Below are 19044 nucleotides of genomic sequence, written 5' to 3'. Positions count from 1 at the left end.
CAAACACACGCACTCACCCGTGCACTTATAGCTATTTATTATCTTTGGTTAATACAAGAAAATCCCGATTCGGATACCAGGAAGATGACGGTGGGATCACTGGCCAATAGGAAAATGGAAATTTGTACATGTGATTTGTTAATGATAGAGACGCGCTCAAGTTGCTAACCGACAACGCTCGCTAACCGTTAGCGTATCCGGATTCTGAAAACGGTTAGTGCTAACCGATCAAAGGAGGAACAGGTTCAAATACCCGAAGCCAGTTATTCTCCCATTATTTTTGTTGTTGATGTTGCTGCTACTGTTGTTATTCTTATCAGGCAAAAGATGCAACAAAGATTCACAAAAACAATATGGTAGTAAAACATAATTTTCAAATACATCACTTTATTTCATGAGGTTTTCAATATAATTTGAAAGCCCACATCACATACTCTCTATTCACCAAAATTACATAAGGTGTAATAATATATTATTTTATCAATACAGTAATTACACATCAATCTGAAAAACAATAAATCAATGTGGCATGAGATAGTTCAAATTAAATAAAAATGGAAGCTTTCTTTAGACTTGCATATCACAAGATATAAATTACTATGGAATTATTCAGTTCAATTTAGAAGAGAAAAAAAATTATTGCCTGATTTATTCATACTTCATCAGCTGTAGTTGAAGTGATCTGTAATTATTCTGTACAAAATGCCCAAATTGTCTTACCCAATCAAGTACAGCAAATATTTTCTACTGTTTAATGCTCTGTCGTCACTACCAAATTGAATGCGACAAATATCTGCACCCTGCTCATGCCTAGCCTAGCCTACCCGCCCCAATCCCCACCCCCAAGTTTTACTGATGTTCCAGATTCAAATGTGAATACAGTACGTTATCAAATATTACAGTCCAGTACAGTACTGAATTACATAATGGCTGCTATTGTTAATGACAGGAGATACCAAGATAAAAGTTGGCCATAATTAGTTGGCATATTTTAAAAGTGAAAGTTGCTGAAGATAATAAAAAAAAAATTACACACAAATTGTTCAACTCCATAATTATGAACATTCTGTAAAATGCAGCCATAGAAAAATAAAACAATAAATATCTTAGTAAAACGAAAATCAGGAAAAATCCTTTGTTGATAATTTGCAATATACCGGTAGTTCCTATAGATCCGATATAAATTGTTTAAATTTCCATTTTGTTTATCGATACTCTATGTGAACAGCTCTGGGAAACCTACTTTGTTAATAAAACTGAAATTTTTTTTTTATATTATACTCTACACAAGAGAATGTTTAGTTGATGAGAACTTTCTGAAAAGCAATTAATATTTAATTTAATGGATATCAGCCAAGCATATTTCAAAAAAAAGGCCAAGCTATTTAAAATATGATGATCTTTTCAGTTAGTTTTTTTTTTTATATTTGGTATTAATTATTTGTTATAATCTTCTTAAAACTGGCTCAAACATTTTCAGACAATTTGATTATTAGGGAAAAATGGAAATGCTGACAAAATGTAGAGTTTTAACAGAGCCTATCACATAAATAGCCATGTAATATCTGAATTTCATTCATATAGCTTTCATCCCCACCTTCATTTTCTTAACATATGAAACCATTCAAGGATTTCCATTTTGTCTACTAAAAAGCAATTTGGAATGTGTAGATGAAAAAACTGAGGAGGAAATCGATGATTAGGTAAATTTATATAATTAAACTTGACATTTTCTAGATCTCCAGGCTCAGCCAACACTATTCAGGCGCGTAACTTAGATAGGGCAAGACTTTTTTATACCTTGTTTCGCAGACTCGTTAACAAATGTTTTTGCCAAAAACATCCAGACAGAGGAAAAAATAAAAATAAAATTGCATTGGTGAACGTAAACTGTGTAGTAATGGGAAGATTAAATACTTTAAATTGATTTAATTAGGAAGAAATATACATATCTCTGTTTTTGGAGTCGTTTTCCCCCTGAAATTTAAATTTTTTAGTGGCGGTGGGTGGGATAATTGGCCAAAAATAAAATGTTATTTTATTTGAAAAATCATCATTATTTATGGGCAACAGGTTCGCTAAACAAGGTATGAAAGAAAGTCTTGTCTAGAGGATACGGTAGACAGCTTCTTTTAAACCCATCTTTTAAACCATCCCCTTGCAGTACATATGCTAGAATGCTTCAGCTCCATGGATTGGGGGGGGGGGTTTGCTACTTCAATGCAGGAGCTCACCAGAGGGCATAGGTGCCCCAATAACAGACTTTTAGTTCTCATAGGTAACCCCCTTTTAAGAAATTATGCCAATTTTTCCCTTCACTCTATTCAATATGGGCTAAATGACCTGTCCAGACTATCAAATTTTATTTGACCAAAACATGACACGCCTAAATATGGTCATGATGACATCACATCATGACTATACATATGCATATCATGAGTATATATGATGAGCATATGACAGTTTTTTGTCAAAGAAAATTTGATAGTGTTGTGAGAGCTTAAAGCTTTAGCTATGTCACCTTTGATACAGTAGTAAAAATCTGGACAAAAGATGTCTATACCGATATTTCAATCCCAGAATTCAATTCATAATTTAAAACAACAGTGCAGCCCTATCACTAAACAATCAAAAAATGTTAACAAGTAATAAGAAGGAAATTCTTCAAAATAGCCCTCTCAGTGCTGTCATAATCCATTTTGGGCTTGCATGCCTGTTGTAATTAAACATCCTGTCTTCTGTATCCTACGATTGGCTATATGTGTGGTGCATTCAATAGTGCAATTTACTGTAAATGTAAGCCAATGACTCAAGATAGAGCAACCATTACAATATTCCCAAGGCTTTTCAAGCAAAGTACAAACATGATTTACAATGCTTAAATTTTGTTTATTTCTACTGTAGTTAATTTTCAGGACTTCTCTGACAAATACCTGTATCATCCCCATGTATAGACTTCCAAAAAAATATATTGAGCTCAGCAGTAAATTACAGTGTAGATTTTATTTGAAATAAATCTGTTGCCACTTGATTCTAACATCTGATAAGAGATTCATATTTAGCTTACTTAAGAATAATATTACTGATTTGCGATGTGCACTTGTCTAGGGAACGACAACAGCGATGACGCCCTCCTCCATTACCATGATGTTCAAATTTCTCCTCAAACTGCCTTTTAAGTTTGGCCCTGAGTTCTTCGCGAATTTGTGGGAGGAATTGGTGCTCCTTTCTGAATTTTGCGATGTCTTCTTCTGCTATGAATTCTCGGCATTCATCATTGTCTCCTTCCTGAATGTCAACCAAATTAGAAATGTTATGAATTGAAAGGTCATATATTTTCATCATTTTTATAAGAGTACAAAAATATGGGGTCAAACCATGTATACTCTTATCTGAAAATGAAAAATATATGATTTCAAAATCTCAAAATTATCATTTCAATATTTTTTTTCGTGATAGGGATGGGTAACAAAAAAGGAATATTTGTACTCTGTTAAAAAAGATTTTAAAAAAATGGATAGTCCCCTTTAATACTTAGATGATGTTTATTATATCTATTTCCGTCCTTGTTTTCAACTTCTCCAAGAGAGGTTAACATTATCCTGACTTTTCAGTTCAATTTTCCTTGCCAATAATTTTTAAGTGATTTAAATTAGTGATAATTAGTTACATCATTACTGTATTTATATACCAAGAAATGCTTGCACCTAGAGCTGAAACAGTTTGAGCCACTTCACAGCCTGTCAACAATGCAAGTTGTGGTATCTAAGAATGGCCGGCTGCATCATGACTACAAGTTCAATAACCAGAATGGAAACCGCTAAGCCAAACTGCCCTTCCTATCCAAGACTCTTTTACATAAGCAGCAATGCTAAAAATACGATGACAGGTAATATAATATAAAAACTGATCAACTCTTACATCTAACATGTCTTGAAGTGTACAAGTAAATGCTGCATTTTTATCATTATTTCTTGGAATAGTCTTCATCTCTGAAACATCCTTGCCACAAGTACTCTAAAAATAACATGAATGATAAGTTAAGGATTAACCAGTTCAGTGAATGAAGCTGACGTGACGACAGCAACAGCAATAAATGACTCTGAAACACAGGTACCATATTTATTCGAATAAACGTGTGTCCTGTGTGCATTTAAGATAAGATAAGATAAACTTTCATTAGTCCAAACATTAAAACATGGCGTATTTAAACACAAAATTATGGCCCAAGTGCACGTTAAAGAACGCAGTACACTGTTCGGAAAAGAGTAGGGGATTGTCTCCCAGTGTACTGCCCAATCACTACCGAAAGGACCCCACTGGAAATAAGTACAGCTACTTGAAGGGAGCGAAATTTAGGAGAACACAACTCAAAATTTAAATTACCTCCTGGTAACACCCTTGGCAACACTGGCTTTCATCCTCTAAGTTTATGTCACAATCAGGACAAATTTCATCTACACAGCAGTCATGGTTACAAGGATCACATTCTTCTAAACACCCTGAAAACAGTAAAATTCAAGCCACAATTTCAAGCTTGATCCATACCATCTTTCTTGAATTACAATGGATATAATAAAATGATAATCAAAATAATTAGATAATATTACTAATAATATAACCATAAAATTCATTATTATTGACAACAAATTATGGGTTAATCTTATATGACGATATTTCAGTGGTAGGGAAGATAAACCAACAAGCTATTTTAAACGAAATGTTAATGGAAATATTTAGAACTAATATAACATAATAATTAGTATTTAAATATGTTTGTTTATAAGACAATTGCATTTAAGAATGACCTAAAATCTTTACTAATATTTACTATAAATCTACATTCTAGTTTATGTACTCAGGATTTTTTATCTCTCAAAACCACATTAAAAATGTATTGACATTACCTGCATTGTCGTCATCATGGTTACATATTCCTTCTGTACACGCCACTTCTGAATTCTCTGGTGAACTGTAACTACAGTAGCCACAGTCATTCCGACAAACTCCCGTTCCATGTCCACATGTTCCACAGGGAACCTCATTCTCATTAACATCGCTTTCCTCTTGACACTAAAACAAAATGAAAAATACAAATAAAGTCTTCTATACATCACAGGTGGGCTAAGTGTGGCCCATGGGTCACATACTAGATCTATTGTGAAAGTTATATTCCACACACGCCCTTTAAAAAATAAAATACAATCCATTAACATCGTAATAGATATAAAACGTACACAAAGCACCTTGCATAAATCCGTGGCATGGTGATGACATTCAGTCCTGTCTTCTTCGTCATCCTTCTCTACTTTATCTACATCACATTTGCATTCATTTTCCGGTGACACGTCCAAGGGCAATGTTCCACCCTTTCCTTTTTTCTTCGCCTTCCGACGCAGTTTTTTCATTTCTTTCTTTTGTTGCTTAAGTTTATCTGCTTCATCAATTTCCTCGCACACTTGCTCCAGCATACTCATACCCCTCTTTGATTCAACCGTTACCTTAAAAGTGTGAAAAAGTAAAATTATTAATGAATTTGATAAAGACAAGGAGGAATGGAAACATAACATTGATGTTCATAACTAATATCCACAGAAACGTTTATGAAACGCAGATTGCTATTTTCAGGTCACTGTTAGAGAAGTAAGAGAGAAATTATTTCCAAGATATTGTTCTGGCAACCTGTGCATGGTCCCCTCAAAAGAAGAAGGTCATACTAACTTAAAATATCTTGACCAACTAGAAAAAGATACCAATTTATCATGAGAGGTTATTTTTACAGTTGTGATGAATCAAGATACATGGAAAGCAACTATCAAAATTCTTCATCAAGAATTTTATAGCATATTTGATATTACATAGTTCTACACTTATCATATAACCAAGTGTGTCGGACATGTACATACAGTAGAAGACTTCCTTTGGGACAACATTATTTAGGGGACACCATTATTCAGGGGACACTTTTATTGCTGTGAATCGAGGGAAAATATATCTTTTAACACTACGGCCAACCCCTATTCAGGGGACACCTCTATTAAGGGGACACTTTTTTTGGTGCCAAAGGTGTCCCCTTAATAGGTTCTATTAAGTAGTACAGTAGATAGGTTCTACTGTACAACTATCCATCAGCTTGAGATCAATACAAGTTACAGTTGGAATATAATAATTATAGACAAATATAATATGAAAAATATACAGTACTACGAAACTAAAATATATATACCAATAGTATTGATGAAGAACATGAGGTTAGTATGAAGATTGGAAGTCCCTCATATAAATTTGACAGCGACACATTCATGTCAATTAGTATGCTTACTAGTATTAGTATTCTTACTAGTATTAGTATTCTTACTAGTATTACTTTCATTGAACTTTGAACTTACATCTTCAACATATGAGGCTTGCCATCCCAAAACCAGCATCAGTGATTGGCTTTTTAATAATTCTTATTCTACACATTGTAAGCTTTAAAATGATGGGTCATTTACTGGAATCGACTTATTATTGCCAAAGTTATGAGGAAACATATTATCGCTTCTCTGTACTAAAGTATACAATACTGGCACATTCTTATGCTAATTACTCAACTTAACATTAAGTGACAGTGCACTGGTTTTGGGATGACAGGCCTCATATATGGATGAAGGTAGTCTTACTATATTATTATATTCAGGATTATGATGATTAATTACCTCAAATGCTTTTCGCAGCCTCTCCACTCCGAGATGGAACAGGAGATGGCACGTCTGTTCCTCGGCACGCAGCTTTTGCCCAATTCGATGCAGCCTATCGTAGATGTGCAGGCCAAGACAGGTCAAAACTTCCTCTTGTGCGACATCAATTGTTTTTGCATGTCGTTCACGACTGAAGGGAAAAAAAATGTGATTTTCAATTATTTTTTTATTTGGACAATAAAGCGAGGCATGCACTACACCAACTGTCACCAGCCGACGCAATTCCATAGAGGACACAAAATGACAAGGCATGCGCAATGAATCGTTGTAAGGATGATGCTCATACTGTCCCGACAATCAGCAGACTACGTTGCATCGTCAAGTGCATGTGTGAAGTGGTGATGGTCAAAGCATCCTTGGATGTTGCACTGTGTTCCCAGCTTCAGTCTACCATATTCCGGCTGCTAGGTAGTCACGGACCACGCCCATATGCAATGCAGCACAATGATGCTGCAAGTTATGGGTTATTCTCCTACCTTTACCTCTACCCTTTGTTTCTAAGAAAAATCACTTGTACATATCAAATTTTTTTCTTCCAGAGCCTGGGGGATATAATGTTGTGATTGTAATATCTTGTTATTTTAGATTATCAAGCAACTTACGCTCCAGAGAGCTCAGGCTCTGCTCGCATGATCAGTTTGTGGATGAAGTTGGTCTCGCTAAGAAGATGAATATGTTTCTGGCGAGTGCAGCAACGAAGACCATCGTACAGGTGGGCACAGTAGCCTTTCTCTTTAGTTGGTTCAATCTCGCCTATTAATATATTATATGCTCGCATCACCTTGGATTTGCATTCTGTGCAAAACCTAGAGGCAAAACAACAAAATAATAGAAATATACTATAGCAATTTTCACTAACTCATCAATGTACTAAAAAATGTGCAAGCAGTCGGCGCAATAGTTGTGGCTTGGACTTTCAACCTTGAGGTCAGAGGTTAAAAAGCCCTCACGGTGCAAGTCGCCTATGTCCTTGGACAATGAGACTTTTTGTATACCTTGTTTCACAAACTTATTTTTTTAAAGATCGTCAGAGAAGGGCAGAAAAAAAAAATATAAAATTGTTGGCTTTATAAATTTTTGCCAAAAACATCCAGACGGAGGAGAAAATAAAAAGAAAATTTTATTGGTGAATGTAAACAGTGTAGTGATGGGATGGTTAAATGCTTTAAATTTTTTATAATCAGGAAGAAATATCTTATTTTGGGAGATTTCAAGGCAGTGGTAGGCGTGATAAAAATAAAGAAATTTCCATTTTACCGTGGCGACGGAAAATTGGCCAAAAATAAGATTTTATTTTCATTCGAAATCACCATTATAGTGCAGCAGTTTAGGCACAAATTTTGGCTCAATTGTGCACTTTTTGATAAAAGCATGAAACTTGGCAAACATGTACTATGACCCATAGCGAATATTTTCAGGTAGGGACTCACATCAACAGCACCCTCTACCAGCTAGAAATGTTTCTATTTTTAGCCATATTCAAAATAAAATTGTACTTTAAATAAACCTCAATTCTTCATTTATATATTTAATAGTAGTCACATACATAAGCATTAATGACAAATTGTATAAGTCTATAAATGTAAAAATTACAATTAACAGTGCCCTCTAGTGGTCAAAAAATAAAAATTTATATTTCAGCCACATTTATGTTGGAAAATTTGTATTACAAATTCTTTACTTATATAAATAAGATTAGTGATATGTTTAAACATATTAATGACAAATAGATTCAGCCTTTTAAAGCAAAAATCTAATTTTAGCACCAACAAGATAAACATTCTATAAAATAATATTGGCTGTTTTAATATACGACATGTTTCTATAAACCTCAAAATGAGTTGCAAAATATTAAAATTTATTATTTTAAATAGCTATATTCTATTTTTAATATAGCTTGTATATGGTATACAATTTGTAAATCATTTTACTATAAGCCATAAGGAATAAATGAAATTGAGGTACCATTAGCAAAATTGATAGCAAAATAAATTAACTTTATTGTTAAGAGTGTGCATGACTGCACACACGGTGAAAAGTTAGTGTGCATGCTTATTAACTATAAGTATAAATTAGACCGTGGTTGCCATAGGTGTGCACTGAGTTAAGCGTGTCTAGTGGAAATAGTATTAATGCCACTCAAAATGTTATTCTACTTTTAACTTTTATTTTATCTTCATCAAGAAAAATACATACTACAAAAAGATTGGGTACAAATTATATGACAGACGCTGGAAACCTTGACAGTCGTCGACCATGGTGCGGCGGAGCAGAGTTGACTGTGTTGAGCGATTGGGTGTTACTATCGATATACAGTACCGGCCTAATTATTGGTTAATTAACTTAATTAGAAACCATAATTGTGGAATAATAAGTGGTTTATATGAAAGTCAAATCAACAAAAACACATGTTAGTGTTGAATAATTGTAAGTTATGAATAATTTGGTAACCGTTTTCATGGCTGGATGCAAAACCGTATTAGCGCAAAAAGGCCTTGCATTATGATAGTAATGATAAAAAGTATAATTATGTAAAATGAAGTTACTACATGACCTATATTGTCACAGAAGTAGTAAAAGTCTCAAATTATACTAATAATAATAGTATCAACAACATAGAACATCAACATCAGGTTAAAAATTATAAATTTTTGTTAATATGGCTGAATCTTTATGTTGCTTGTCAACTACTTGTTACAGTTTTGATACATTTTACAACATTTGTTACAGTTATTAAGCAGCAGAGTAGCTTTTTACTGTATGTGCAGTCATGTGTACTATGTACACATGGTTTAGTTCAAATTTCTCTCAGTTTTGTTACCGATACCTTGATTTCATTTATTCTTTATGGAGTATAGAAAGATGATTTACCTAACAAATTATATACCATTCAAAGATAATTCAAAAATATAATATGATTATTTAAAAAAAATAATAATGTTTGCCACTCAGACTCAGAGTGAAGTTTATAAAAACATGTTGCATATTACTGTAAAACAGCCAATAAAATATTAAAATATTCGCCACTTTAGGACACTTAAATTGGATTTTTTTAGTCTGAAACTATCTGTAAAATTTCTACTGTATAATCTTACACTCTTGGGTTCCAAAGAATATATAAATTTGATGTTTCACAGGACAATCCCAATAAGATAAAGATCACTCTACTGTTCATGAGGTCAAACCATGCAAACATGAAAATAGGTTTATGATGCTAGAGTTCAGCTACAACAAACAATAAATACAACAATGCAATAATAAATGTCAGAATGTGTAATAATGCATATTAGATAGAGTTTAAACTAACACCAACCTGTGTTTTCTGAGATACGTTTCCATAGTAACCTGTAGGGCAGTTGCGGGTACTAAAGTAACTTCATCCCTGCATGGTGCCTCGAGTGCTTCCCAAACTTCAATCCAATTTCTACAACATAATCAACATAAATTGTACGCTATCTTTCATAACAAATCTCTCAACAAACTACACCAGGCAGCCATATTAGATGTACAAGGGCATTGTTTCTGACAGTAACCCTATATAGATATCTGTTAATGATTTACCAAATCTATTTCGTAAGACTAAGTTAAGAAAGGGTGCTGGTACTCACAGACTTGGAGGTAAATTACTAATAGAATAAATTTCTCAAACTGCTTATTATATTAACACATTTTTCAACTGTCATCTGTTATGTGTCTCTTCTCATTCTATTTAAAAAGTATATTTCGAAACTTCCATTCGTTTCAGCAATAATTTTTTATTGAATCCTGAATAATTTCCTATTGGTAGCTGTACCAGCATTGTCCCCACTGAAAGCACCAAATGACTTTTGTCTAATCGCATTAACATCACTAGTAATGAAGTGTTTGGAAAGGCCATAACAAGTTTTACTAAACCTGTTGTTGAAAGGAAACGTGGGGAAGACAAGCCAAACCAGTCACTCTACGCAAAAACGTGTTTCGGATATAATAGTCAAAACATATTGGAATGTCAACATTTTCTAAATCTATTCTATTGCATTAAACTAACCTTTATATATCTACACATCATTCTAATTATTTTCCCCATTTTCAATGTGTTATGTTGTTATTTTTCCCATTTTTGATGTTATAACAAAACTTTCGTAGGATCTGGTGATGGTCTCTGCTCAAGAAATCTCTGAAGGCTGATTTTTACTGGTCTTTAAACAACTGTATGTTTAAACCATTACCATTTTTATAACTTTCATTTTACTGTTTAACCCTCTATTAATAACTAAAAATCAATTTTTTTGAGGCGTGACTGGTTTAACTTGACTTTGTCACAAATGAATGGTAAGCAGTTCACATACTGGGTATACCATTAAGTCTTAAGAATTCCATACTGTAAATATCTAGATTTCAAAGGCAACTATTGATATGAATGTTAGAAGTTGAAGATATTATCATTATATTAATACTTAATTATATTCATACTTGATTTACATACCCATTAGGTTTAGACTTGTGAGAATCTAGAGAGTGAAGTGCACATCGTTTACTGCCCTTTTTTCCACGAGGTAAAGCATCCAAAATCCCTGTTAGTTTGCATCTGTAATAAAAATTAACAATACTAAAGTTATTTATTAACATTCCACTATTGTAGATTCTGATTTTGATTTATTTAAAAAAACAATGCACATCACTACCTACAGTAGGCGAGACTTATTTTATACCTTGTTTACTGAACCCGCTGGTCCGCCGATAATGATTTCGAATAAAATTAAAATTTTATTTTTGGCCAATTAGTGCCCCCACTGCCACAATAAAATGGATATATTGTAAACAAAATTCAAGTTTTTCTTTATTTTTATTACACCTGCTGCTGCCTAAAAATCTATAAAAGTAAGGTATTATATTCTTCCTATTATAATTATATAAATTAAAAGCATTTAACCATCCCATTACTACACTGTTTACATTCAACCATAACATTTTATTTTTATTTTCTCCTCTGTCTGGATGTTTTTGTCAAAACCATTTGCTATAAATAAGAACACAAAATTTTATTTTAATTTTTTATTTTATACCCTCTGCTGACTATCTTTTAAAAAACATAAAGTTTGTGCCTGAACTGAATTACAAGGCTGAAATTCAAAGTAAATTAAAGTACATCAATATAATATTGTTAAACTCACAGCAAAAAACAGAACAGAGTAAAATAAGAATACAACAACTTGTGAACAGAACAAGAAAAGAAACTGAAACCAACCAAATAAAAATCAATTTAGAATTATTGGTAATTAATAATGTGTTATTGCTATGCTTAGTTCCAAAATGTATTTATTCCATGCTAATTCCATGATTATTATCAATGAGTGCTAACTTTAACTCTCTCTACCTAAATTCAATATTTTGTTATATCTACTAGAATTCAACTTTAAAATATCTTTATTGTTCTAATTAGACACCAAGGCTGCTAAAAATATGGAAACACCGATCCCAAAAGTGGTCTTTAATTGGAGGGAGTCTGAAATATCAAAAGAAGTGGAGATGTAGCTTGGTGGTTGGGATGCTTGTCTTCCAATCCCAGAGTCCTGGGTTCAAATCCTGTGACAACATAGAAGTTTCTCTCACAACTTAAACACATCTCCACTTCCTAAGCCTTGTAATGAGACTTTGCTGATAAAACATCACATTATTTCATATATTTAAGAAGGTCCCTGATCATCAGCCGACCTTCTAGGATACACTGTAAGGGTCACCATCTATAAGTATGGTTAAAAAATAGGGAAAAAATACTTACCCCTGAACATTAAATAATGTATGCATATTCCATGGAGAGTATAGAAATTCTGGCTTGAGAGAGAGTTCAGACCTGGCAGTGATTACCAGTGGTTCCAGCGCATTCACTAAACTCTGGTCTGTCAAACGTTTGAACATCTGTTCAATGCTGTGGGGGAATAACATGTTAAAGCAAACATCAGTCTTACATATAAGTTGTATGATGTTGGTACTAAAAATGGCAGTCAATGAGCAAGATACTCAACTGGATAAACCAAAAATTGGCTTGGGTCCCTGGAGAGCCATGGTATCTCTAGTACAACGCCACCGTCATAACTTCACCAACATAAAAATAGATATGAATACAGAAATAACCCTTAGTCCACCTAACTCATCAATTACGATTGTTAGTAATATATTTGTTGATCAACCAATAGGCTTTTTTTTTTACTATTTTTGATTATCGCATGTTTGTATTTACAAGGAGTACACACTGACAGAAATTGTTTTCTTATGTGTACTCCTTGGTTACTTATAAGCTAAAATTTTGAATTACAAGCACAGATACTAGGTAATATACGCAAAATAAAAATAATGGTAATAATATACAAAAAAAAATTATCGAAGTAATCTTTATCTTGATGTTTTACCTGTGATAGCGATTCTGTATTCATATTATAAATTCACCAATCTATTTCTTTGAATATATTATTTACAGAGGTACATGATTATTACATTGAAAAGAAAGCACAAACTGTTGATGTCTAACCTCCTTCTACAGCCTACGCATGTAATGTTTTCCATAACCATTGACCCAAGCAATTCCTTACTTGGAATCAGCAATGCTGCTGCAAGTTCATCTCGTGATAATAAAGCCATTTTCTGTAAAAAAGAAAAAAAGTAAAGTATTAATATTCCCTTAGTAGTTTAACAAGAATGAAAAGCAAAAGTAATATTTAGTTAATACTACTCAATTGATTATTTTGATCACAGACAATACTTGATCCTTAATCCAAAAATGAGCATTTATCATTAGATGCACTATACTATTTGCTACAGTACATATCTCCATCAAATACTACCGAACAAGAACGTTGTTGATACAAACTATACTGTGGTGAAATATACATACCGGTAGTTATGCTATCATATTGATATTAAAGAGAACAACTCCCTAACACAATATTTATAGGCTCTAAGATAAATTATAAAAATTTGCCAAATGAAGAAAAGATTTAAAAAAATATATAAATTTTAAATGTCAAACTAAAGAATAATTTATGCAAAAAACAAGAAACACATTTCATATGCTTGATGCGTGTGATAAAAACCATCGTTTGAATCCGCATGTTTAGATCTCTTCTTGCATTTTATAATTGAAAGTTATCAATATATAGTTTGTCAGTGGCAAATTTGTTTACGTAGTTTAACAATCAAAGTGATGCACAACATTAAAGTATGGGTTACTTCTCTTTAATTCCATCTTGAAAATTGCAAACAAGTGTAACTCCATCAGGTAAAGAACAAACTGTACACACACAATTGTTAAATGAAAATTGTGGTTAATCTTTTTTAAAGCTATGCCAAAAACACAACATATTTGTAATGTACTATGTGACAATGCATGCATAAATACTGCAGTATATTATTATAGCATCTACCATTGACCCATAAATTTTTAAATACTGCTGGTTAAGCTTTATTTCTAAATAAATGTTAAGGATATTCACCTTGGAATGCTAAGTGATATTATATTCAGAGATTTACAGCAGGAATAAATTCAGTATCTACATAATCTACTGTACACCACACTTCATTAGATCGTGCAAGCTGTTTTCACATGGCCACATGCATTTCAGCCAGGCATACACAAACCTGAAACTGATTGTGTTCTGCAACACACGGTGTTGGTGACATTAGCATGCCCATTACCCATTAAATTTATTTATTAACAAACCAACAGCGAAAACAAGAATCACCACTTACAGTATTGTAAAAACATGACACATTACAGACAGGTTACGAGACATTACAAAAAAAAAAACAAAAAAAAACAAGTTGCAAGGTCTATAAACATACATTTTATTTAATATTTGACTGTTCTTTAAATCAGTTTATGGAAAGTCTTAATATGTCTGGGTGCTCACTAATACTGCAGCACAATAAAAAAAAATCTCACAATCATACTTCACTGATTTTCAGCAGCTCAAACTACAAATTTAATATGCAGTAGATTGAGACGTATTTTTTACCCATGTTTTCTTTAAATTTTAAATTGAGCAGGGTAGTCATGTTGTCATAAGAAGAATAAGATAACAAAAATGCTTGTGGTACGCTACATACCGTAGCTCTGAAAAGAACTGTTGCATGCTTTATAACTTTAAAAATCTGACATTTTTGATGTACAGTAATATTCTATCATTGATAACAACAACAATTTTGAAGGTCAATCGTAAAGTTGACCTTATTTTAAATGCAAAATTGCTGTTTTTCCATTAATTAACGATCTGTAAGTCAAATTTTATCTAAGTCAAACAATTTGTTCAATGCCATTTTGGATTTGACTTGGGTATGTTCAACTGTACAGTATATGAAATTTGTAATTAACAAAAATACATGAATACACATTTACCATCATTATAATTATTAACTATCATTTCATTACCATTAACTATAATTACCTATTATCAAACCATAAGATATAAATGCTAATTTTTTTTTTTTAATTATTATTTATCAATATATTATAAAATTGCAATGTCTTTAAATTTATTAGAATGAAAATTCTTGATGCAATTACGCACAATTTCCTACATATTGCTTAGTTATTACACTATGGGCACATTGGCCGAACTGTTGATAAGATATACTGTTTGAAGTAAGGCAGGAAGAGTCTAGGTACATAGGGCCAGATTTGAGTATCATTCTCAACACATTCTATTAATGTTCTATGCCAGTAGAATTACATTTTTTCTAACCTCGTTATGATCAATAAGTCTTTATGATCACATAATAACACATTTTGACAGTCATTATGTATTTTAGAGTGAAATTAATGGGCATATATTTGAGTATTGTAATAAATTACCATTCCTTGCCTTACTTTAACATATTTAATACATAGAAGATTCTAGAATAACATTTAATTGATCAAAGAAACAGTGTAAATCACATTGGTAATTTTAGGAACACATGACACCATGTAGAATCCAAGAGTAATATATGAAAGCTTCTAGAATCTTTGGTACTATAGAGGCAAATAAGCCTGATTGGTTAATTATAATGTAAGGTGACCAATGAGGAACTTAGGCAATATAGAATGATCTGGAATGCTCTGGAATAGTGCAGCTAGGGTATACAAGCTGACAGTTTTATCAGCTGTCACGATGCGTGTATTTCAATACTTGGAGTATGTATTATACTTTCTTATCTGAGATTAATCAGTGGACCTTTCGGTTTTTGACAGTTTTATCTTTCTGGAGCTCTTTTTGAAACATGTTTATGTGAATGTTATTGTATTGTTTTGATACCGGATTCTTGTTGAAGTTTATACAGAATAAAAGTTTATTTTTGAGTTGTGTTACAACTTTGTGAGCTGTGTTTTATATTTTATATCCCAAAGAGGGATTCCTAGTCATTTCTATACCGCTCGGAAATACGTGAAGTAGGAATTCATGACAAGTATACAAATCCATTTCACACCAACAAAAATAATTGCCTCTCTCGAAAAAAACGCCTCACTTGAATAAACGCCCTCTCAAAAACCCTTTTCAACAATAAACACCCCAGGGCTTAAATTCAAATATGGTAATAATTAGTCCTTTATATTGACGATTTTGAATTTAATGAGTTTTTTTGTCACAGTGAAAAGTAATTTTCTATAAATTTTCGATGATTTATGTACAGGTACTGTATCAGTGGTGTTGACTAACAATTAATATTGAAAATTTAAATTTTTGAAATATATTTAACTTCAATAATTTTATGATTAAATGTGATTCATAATCATGGGCAACAAAAAAAACCCATAAAATATTATTGCATTACAATAATTACTGCACTGCAGTGTAATTCCATCCATGTGCACACATCTTTGATTCTGGATAATATACAAATATGCACAGGAAGCTATAGAAACAGTATATTTCCTTTAAATAAAAACTAGAAAGTAAAGATAAAGTAACACACTTATTCTAATTCTTATACTAAAAGCAAGTCAATAGAATTACATCATGTGGTGTCTAACTATGAGGTCAGGTCATGGTGTAAGGAAAAAGGGATTACATAGTTAATATGTAGGTCAGTCACTGGGTGTCTAATCTTGAGGTCAGGTCATGGCACAAGGCAAATTATGAATAAATTACAGTACAGTATGTATTTTTAAAGACAGCCTTTAGTTCTCATTGAATTATCTTAGTAAAACTAATATGGAACTTAAACTCCAAACTGTTGGTCTACAGTAGTCAGAATAGTAGTCAATTTTCAATCCTTGGATGAATTATTATGTAATCTTAGTTTTATTAACCTGGTAACCTACTAATGCTTTTTGTTTATTAACCGACAATTAGACACCATGAGAGTATTAAATGGACAGGAACACTAAAGCCTCCATGCAAAAGCCTACTGTAGCAAACCATGGAGGTATATACCTCCATGAGCAAACACAATTGTTGACTTATTGAAATACACATCTGGTGCAATTTGGAATACTGTATCATAAATAAACTGCGAAGACATTTATTTTTACATAACCGTAATTATTCAAATAAACGCCCTGGCATATATTGTTGAGAAGGGGATTTTTAGGGGGCGCTTATTCAAGGGAGGCATTTATTGGAGGAAGGCATTAATTTTTTTGGTGCAAAATGGATATGTAGGCCTACTGTCATGCTCAATTAAATGCTCCTTAATTTCACCGTAAATGAACTACAGCACATAATACCGTCAAAATGTGTTATTGCGTGATCATAAAGACTTATTGATCTACTGTAAACAGGTTAAAAAAATGTAATTCTACACATTAATGGAATGTGTTAAATGTTACTTCGATTAAATTTGTTTAGTCATTTAGACAGGCAATTATTTGAAAAAATAATAAACGCCCTGTTTATTCCAAAAAAGGTTATAGAGGGGGGGGGGGCGTGTTTGAGCAGGGTGTTTATTCGAACAAATAAGGTATTAACATGTTCTACTTCTTTACATCAAACTGATCAACGTACCTTTGCAAAGAAATCAACAGCTGCATGAAATTTCTTGTCTTTCATGTACTCTGAGTTGTGCCTGCAGTGCACTTTTTCTATGGTTGGTAGCTGCATCACCATCTAAAATAAAGAGATTTAATGAGCTAAACTGTTATTTGATTCGGGTTAAGTGAATGTGGAATGGGCAGTGCAAGAAAGACTTATCTCCTATCTCTTTGAATTAGTTCTAAGAATTATAGAGTTCCAAATATAAAGAGCTATCTCAACCAGAATTAAGCAAATATTGCACCATATTTGTAGTGGAGATGTAGTTTGGTAGTTAAGATGCTTGCCTGTCCAATCCCAGGGTCCTGGGTTCAAATCCTGTGACAGCCAGGATTTTTTCTCACAACTAAAAAAAAACACATCCACTCCCTAACCCTGATAAAGTATCAAATTATTTCATGTATTTAAGAGGACCCCCGAATATCAGCTGACCTACTAGGATACGCTGGAAGGGTTAGCCTACAAATAAATGTTTTGTTTATTTTTTAATTACACCGAAGTCAGCATTTAGGGCCAACAGAAAAAATCATTAGATTATCACTCCCACCTGCGTGAAAAATTTAGGAAATATTGACGCGGGAATATTAATTTCTTTTTTTTTTGCTGCATTATTTATTTTTACTGCATCAAAAAACCAATGCTCACAAAATATAAAGGAAATGGCTCCGAATTTTGCAGACTTCAAACTCTTTCAATTGATTAGACCAGACATTGGTCACCTAAAGTTGAATGCAAAGCCCATTCTTTAAACTCCTTGTTTTCTGTCGCTCAAAATAAACAGCTCGCTAACTGCGGCTAATAATAGACAACACCGCAGTCCGTCCCTAAAGAGACCCATCCAGTGTGCTGAGTGGATCATTAATTCATAGCGTAAAGACTCACATGTTCCACAGCTTCGGTTAAAAATAGACAACACCGCGGTCTGTCCCCACAAAGACCCGCTTAGTGGGCTGATCGGATATTTGATTCACAGCTCACATGTTGCAAATAGACTCTCGCTGCTAAAAATAACTTACATCATGCATTACAAGTGGGCAGTCTTCTTTGTGATGAGTGTGATTGGTCGGATTGGTTGTTGTTAGGCAAAAAATAACATACATCAAGAAAGCTTAGGCAAAGGCTGGCTGGTCTAGCTCGAGCTAAGGACAAGGCCTAGGCGCCTATGCCTACTAACTATAATTATCATTAGTGTTCGCTTTGATGCTCAAGTAATGTTTAAAATATAGTTTTGGATAGGCAATTGAATTGTATTCCAAAGGCAGTCGCTTAAATGTATCTACCACCGAAAAAAACGATTTCATTTTCGTATCTGTACATGC

The 19044-nt window shown here is 32.9% G+C and overlaps 1 protein-coding gene across 2 annotated transcripts in view; it reads right to left on the bottom strand.

Moving 5' to 3' along the window:
• Positions 1 to 367: 367 nt before the first annotated feature.
• The window catches only part of LOC117110408 (gametogenetin-binding protein 2-like), a 19937-nt gene continuing 1260 nt past the window's right edge, over positions 368 to 19044 (bottom strand). The window contains exons 2-13 of one of the 2 annotated variants that reach the window (XM_033253105.1): positions 17699 to 17800; positions 13249 to 13361; positions 12502 to 12648; positions 11206 to 11307; positions 10054 to 10164; positions 7343 to 7546; positions 6699 to 6870; positions 5247 to 5501; positions 4908 to 5073; positions 4387 to 4502; positions 3922 to 4017; positions 368 to 3288 (exon numbers count right to left, since the gene is read on the bottom strand). In XM_033253105.1, the coding sequence (XP_033108996.1) occupies positions 3064 to 3288; positions 3922 to 4017; positions 4387 to 4502; positions 4908 to 5073; positions 5247 to 5501; positions 6699 to 6870; positions 7343 to 7546; positions 10054 to 10164; positions 11206 to 11307; positions 12502 to 12648; positions 13249 to 13361; positions 17699 to 17800 (1809 nt within the window). In that variant the 3' untranslated portion in view covers positions 368 to 3063. Of the gene's footprint in view, positions 3289 to 3921; positions 4018 to 4386; positions 4503 to 4907; positions 5074 to 5237; positions 5502 to 6698; positions 6871 to 7342; positions 7547 to 10053; positions 10165 to 11205; positions 11308 to 12501; positions 12649 to 13248; positions 13362 to 17698; positions 17801 to 19044 lie in introns of both variants that reach the window. The other variant, XM_033253104.1, reaches the window with a different exon arrangement.

This window comes from Anneissia japonica, unplaced genomic scaffold, assembly GCF_011630105.1.
Source record: "Anneissia japonica isolate Jap-2015-1 unplaced genomic scaffold, ASM1163010v1 scaffold285021_len193445_cov190, whole genome shotgun sequence".
Lineage (NCBI taxonomy): Eukaryota > Metazoa > Echinodermata > Crinoidea > Comatulida > Comatulidae > Anneissia > Anneissia japonica.
The sequence above is the reverse complement of the archived record's forward strand: the minus strand, read 5'-3'. Positions and strand labels throughout refer to the sequence as shown.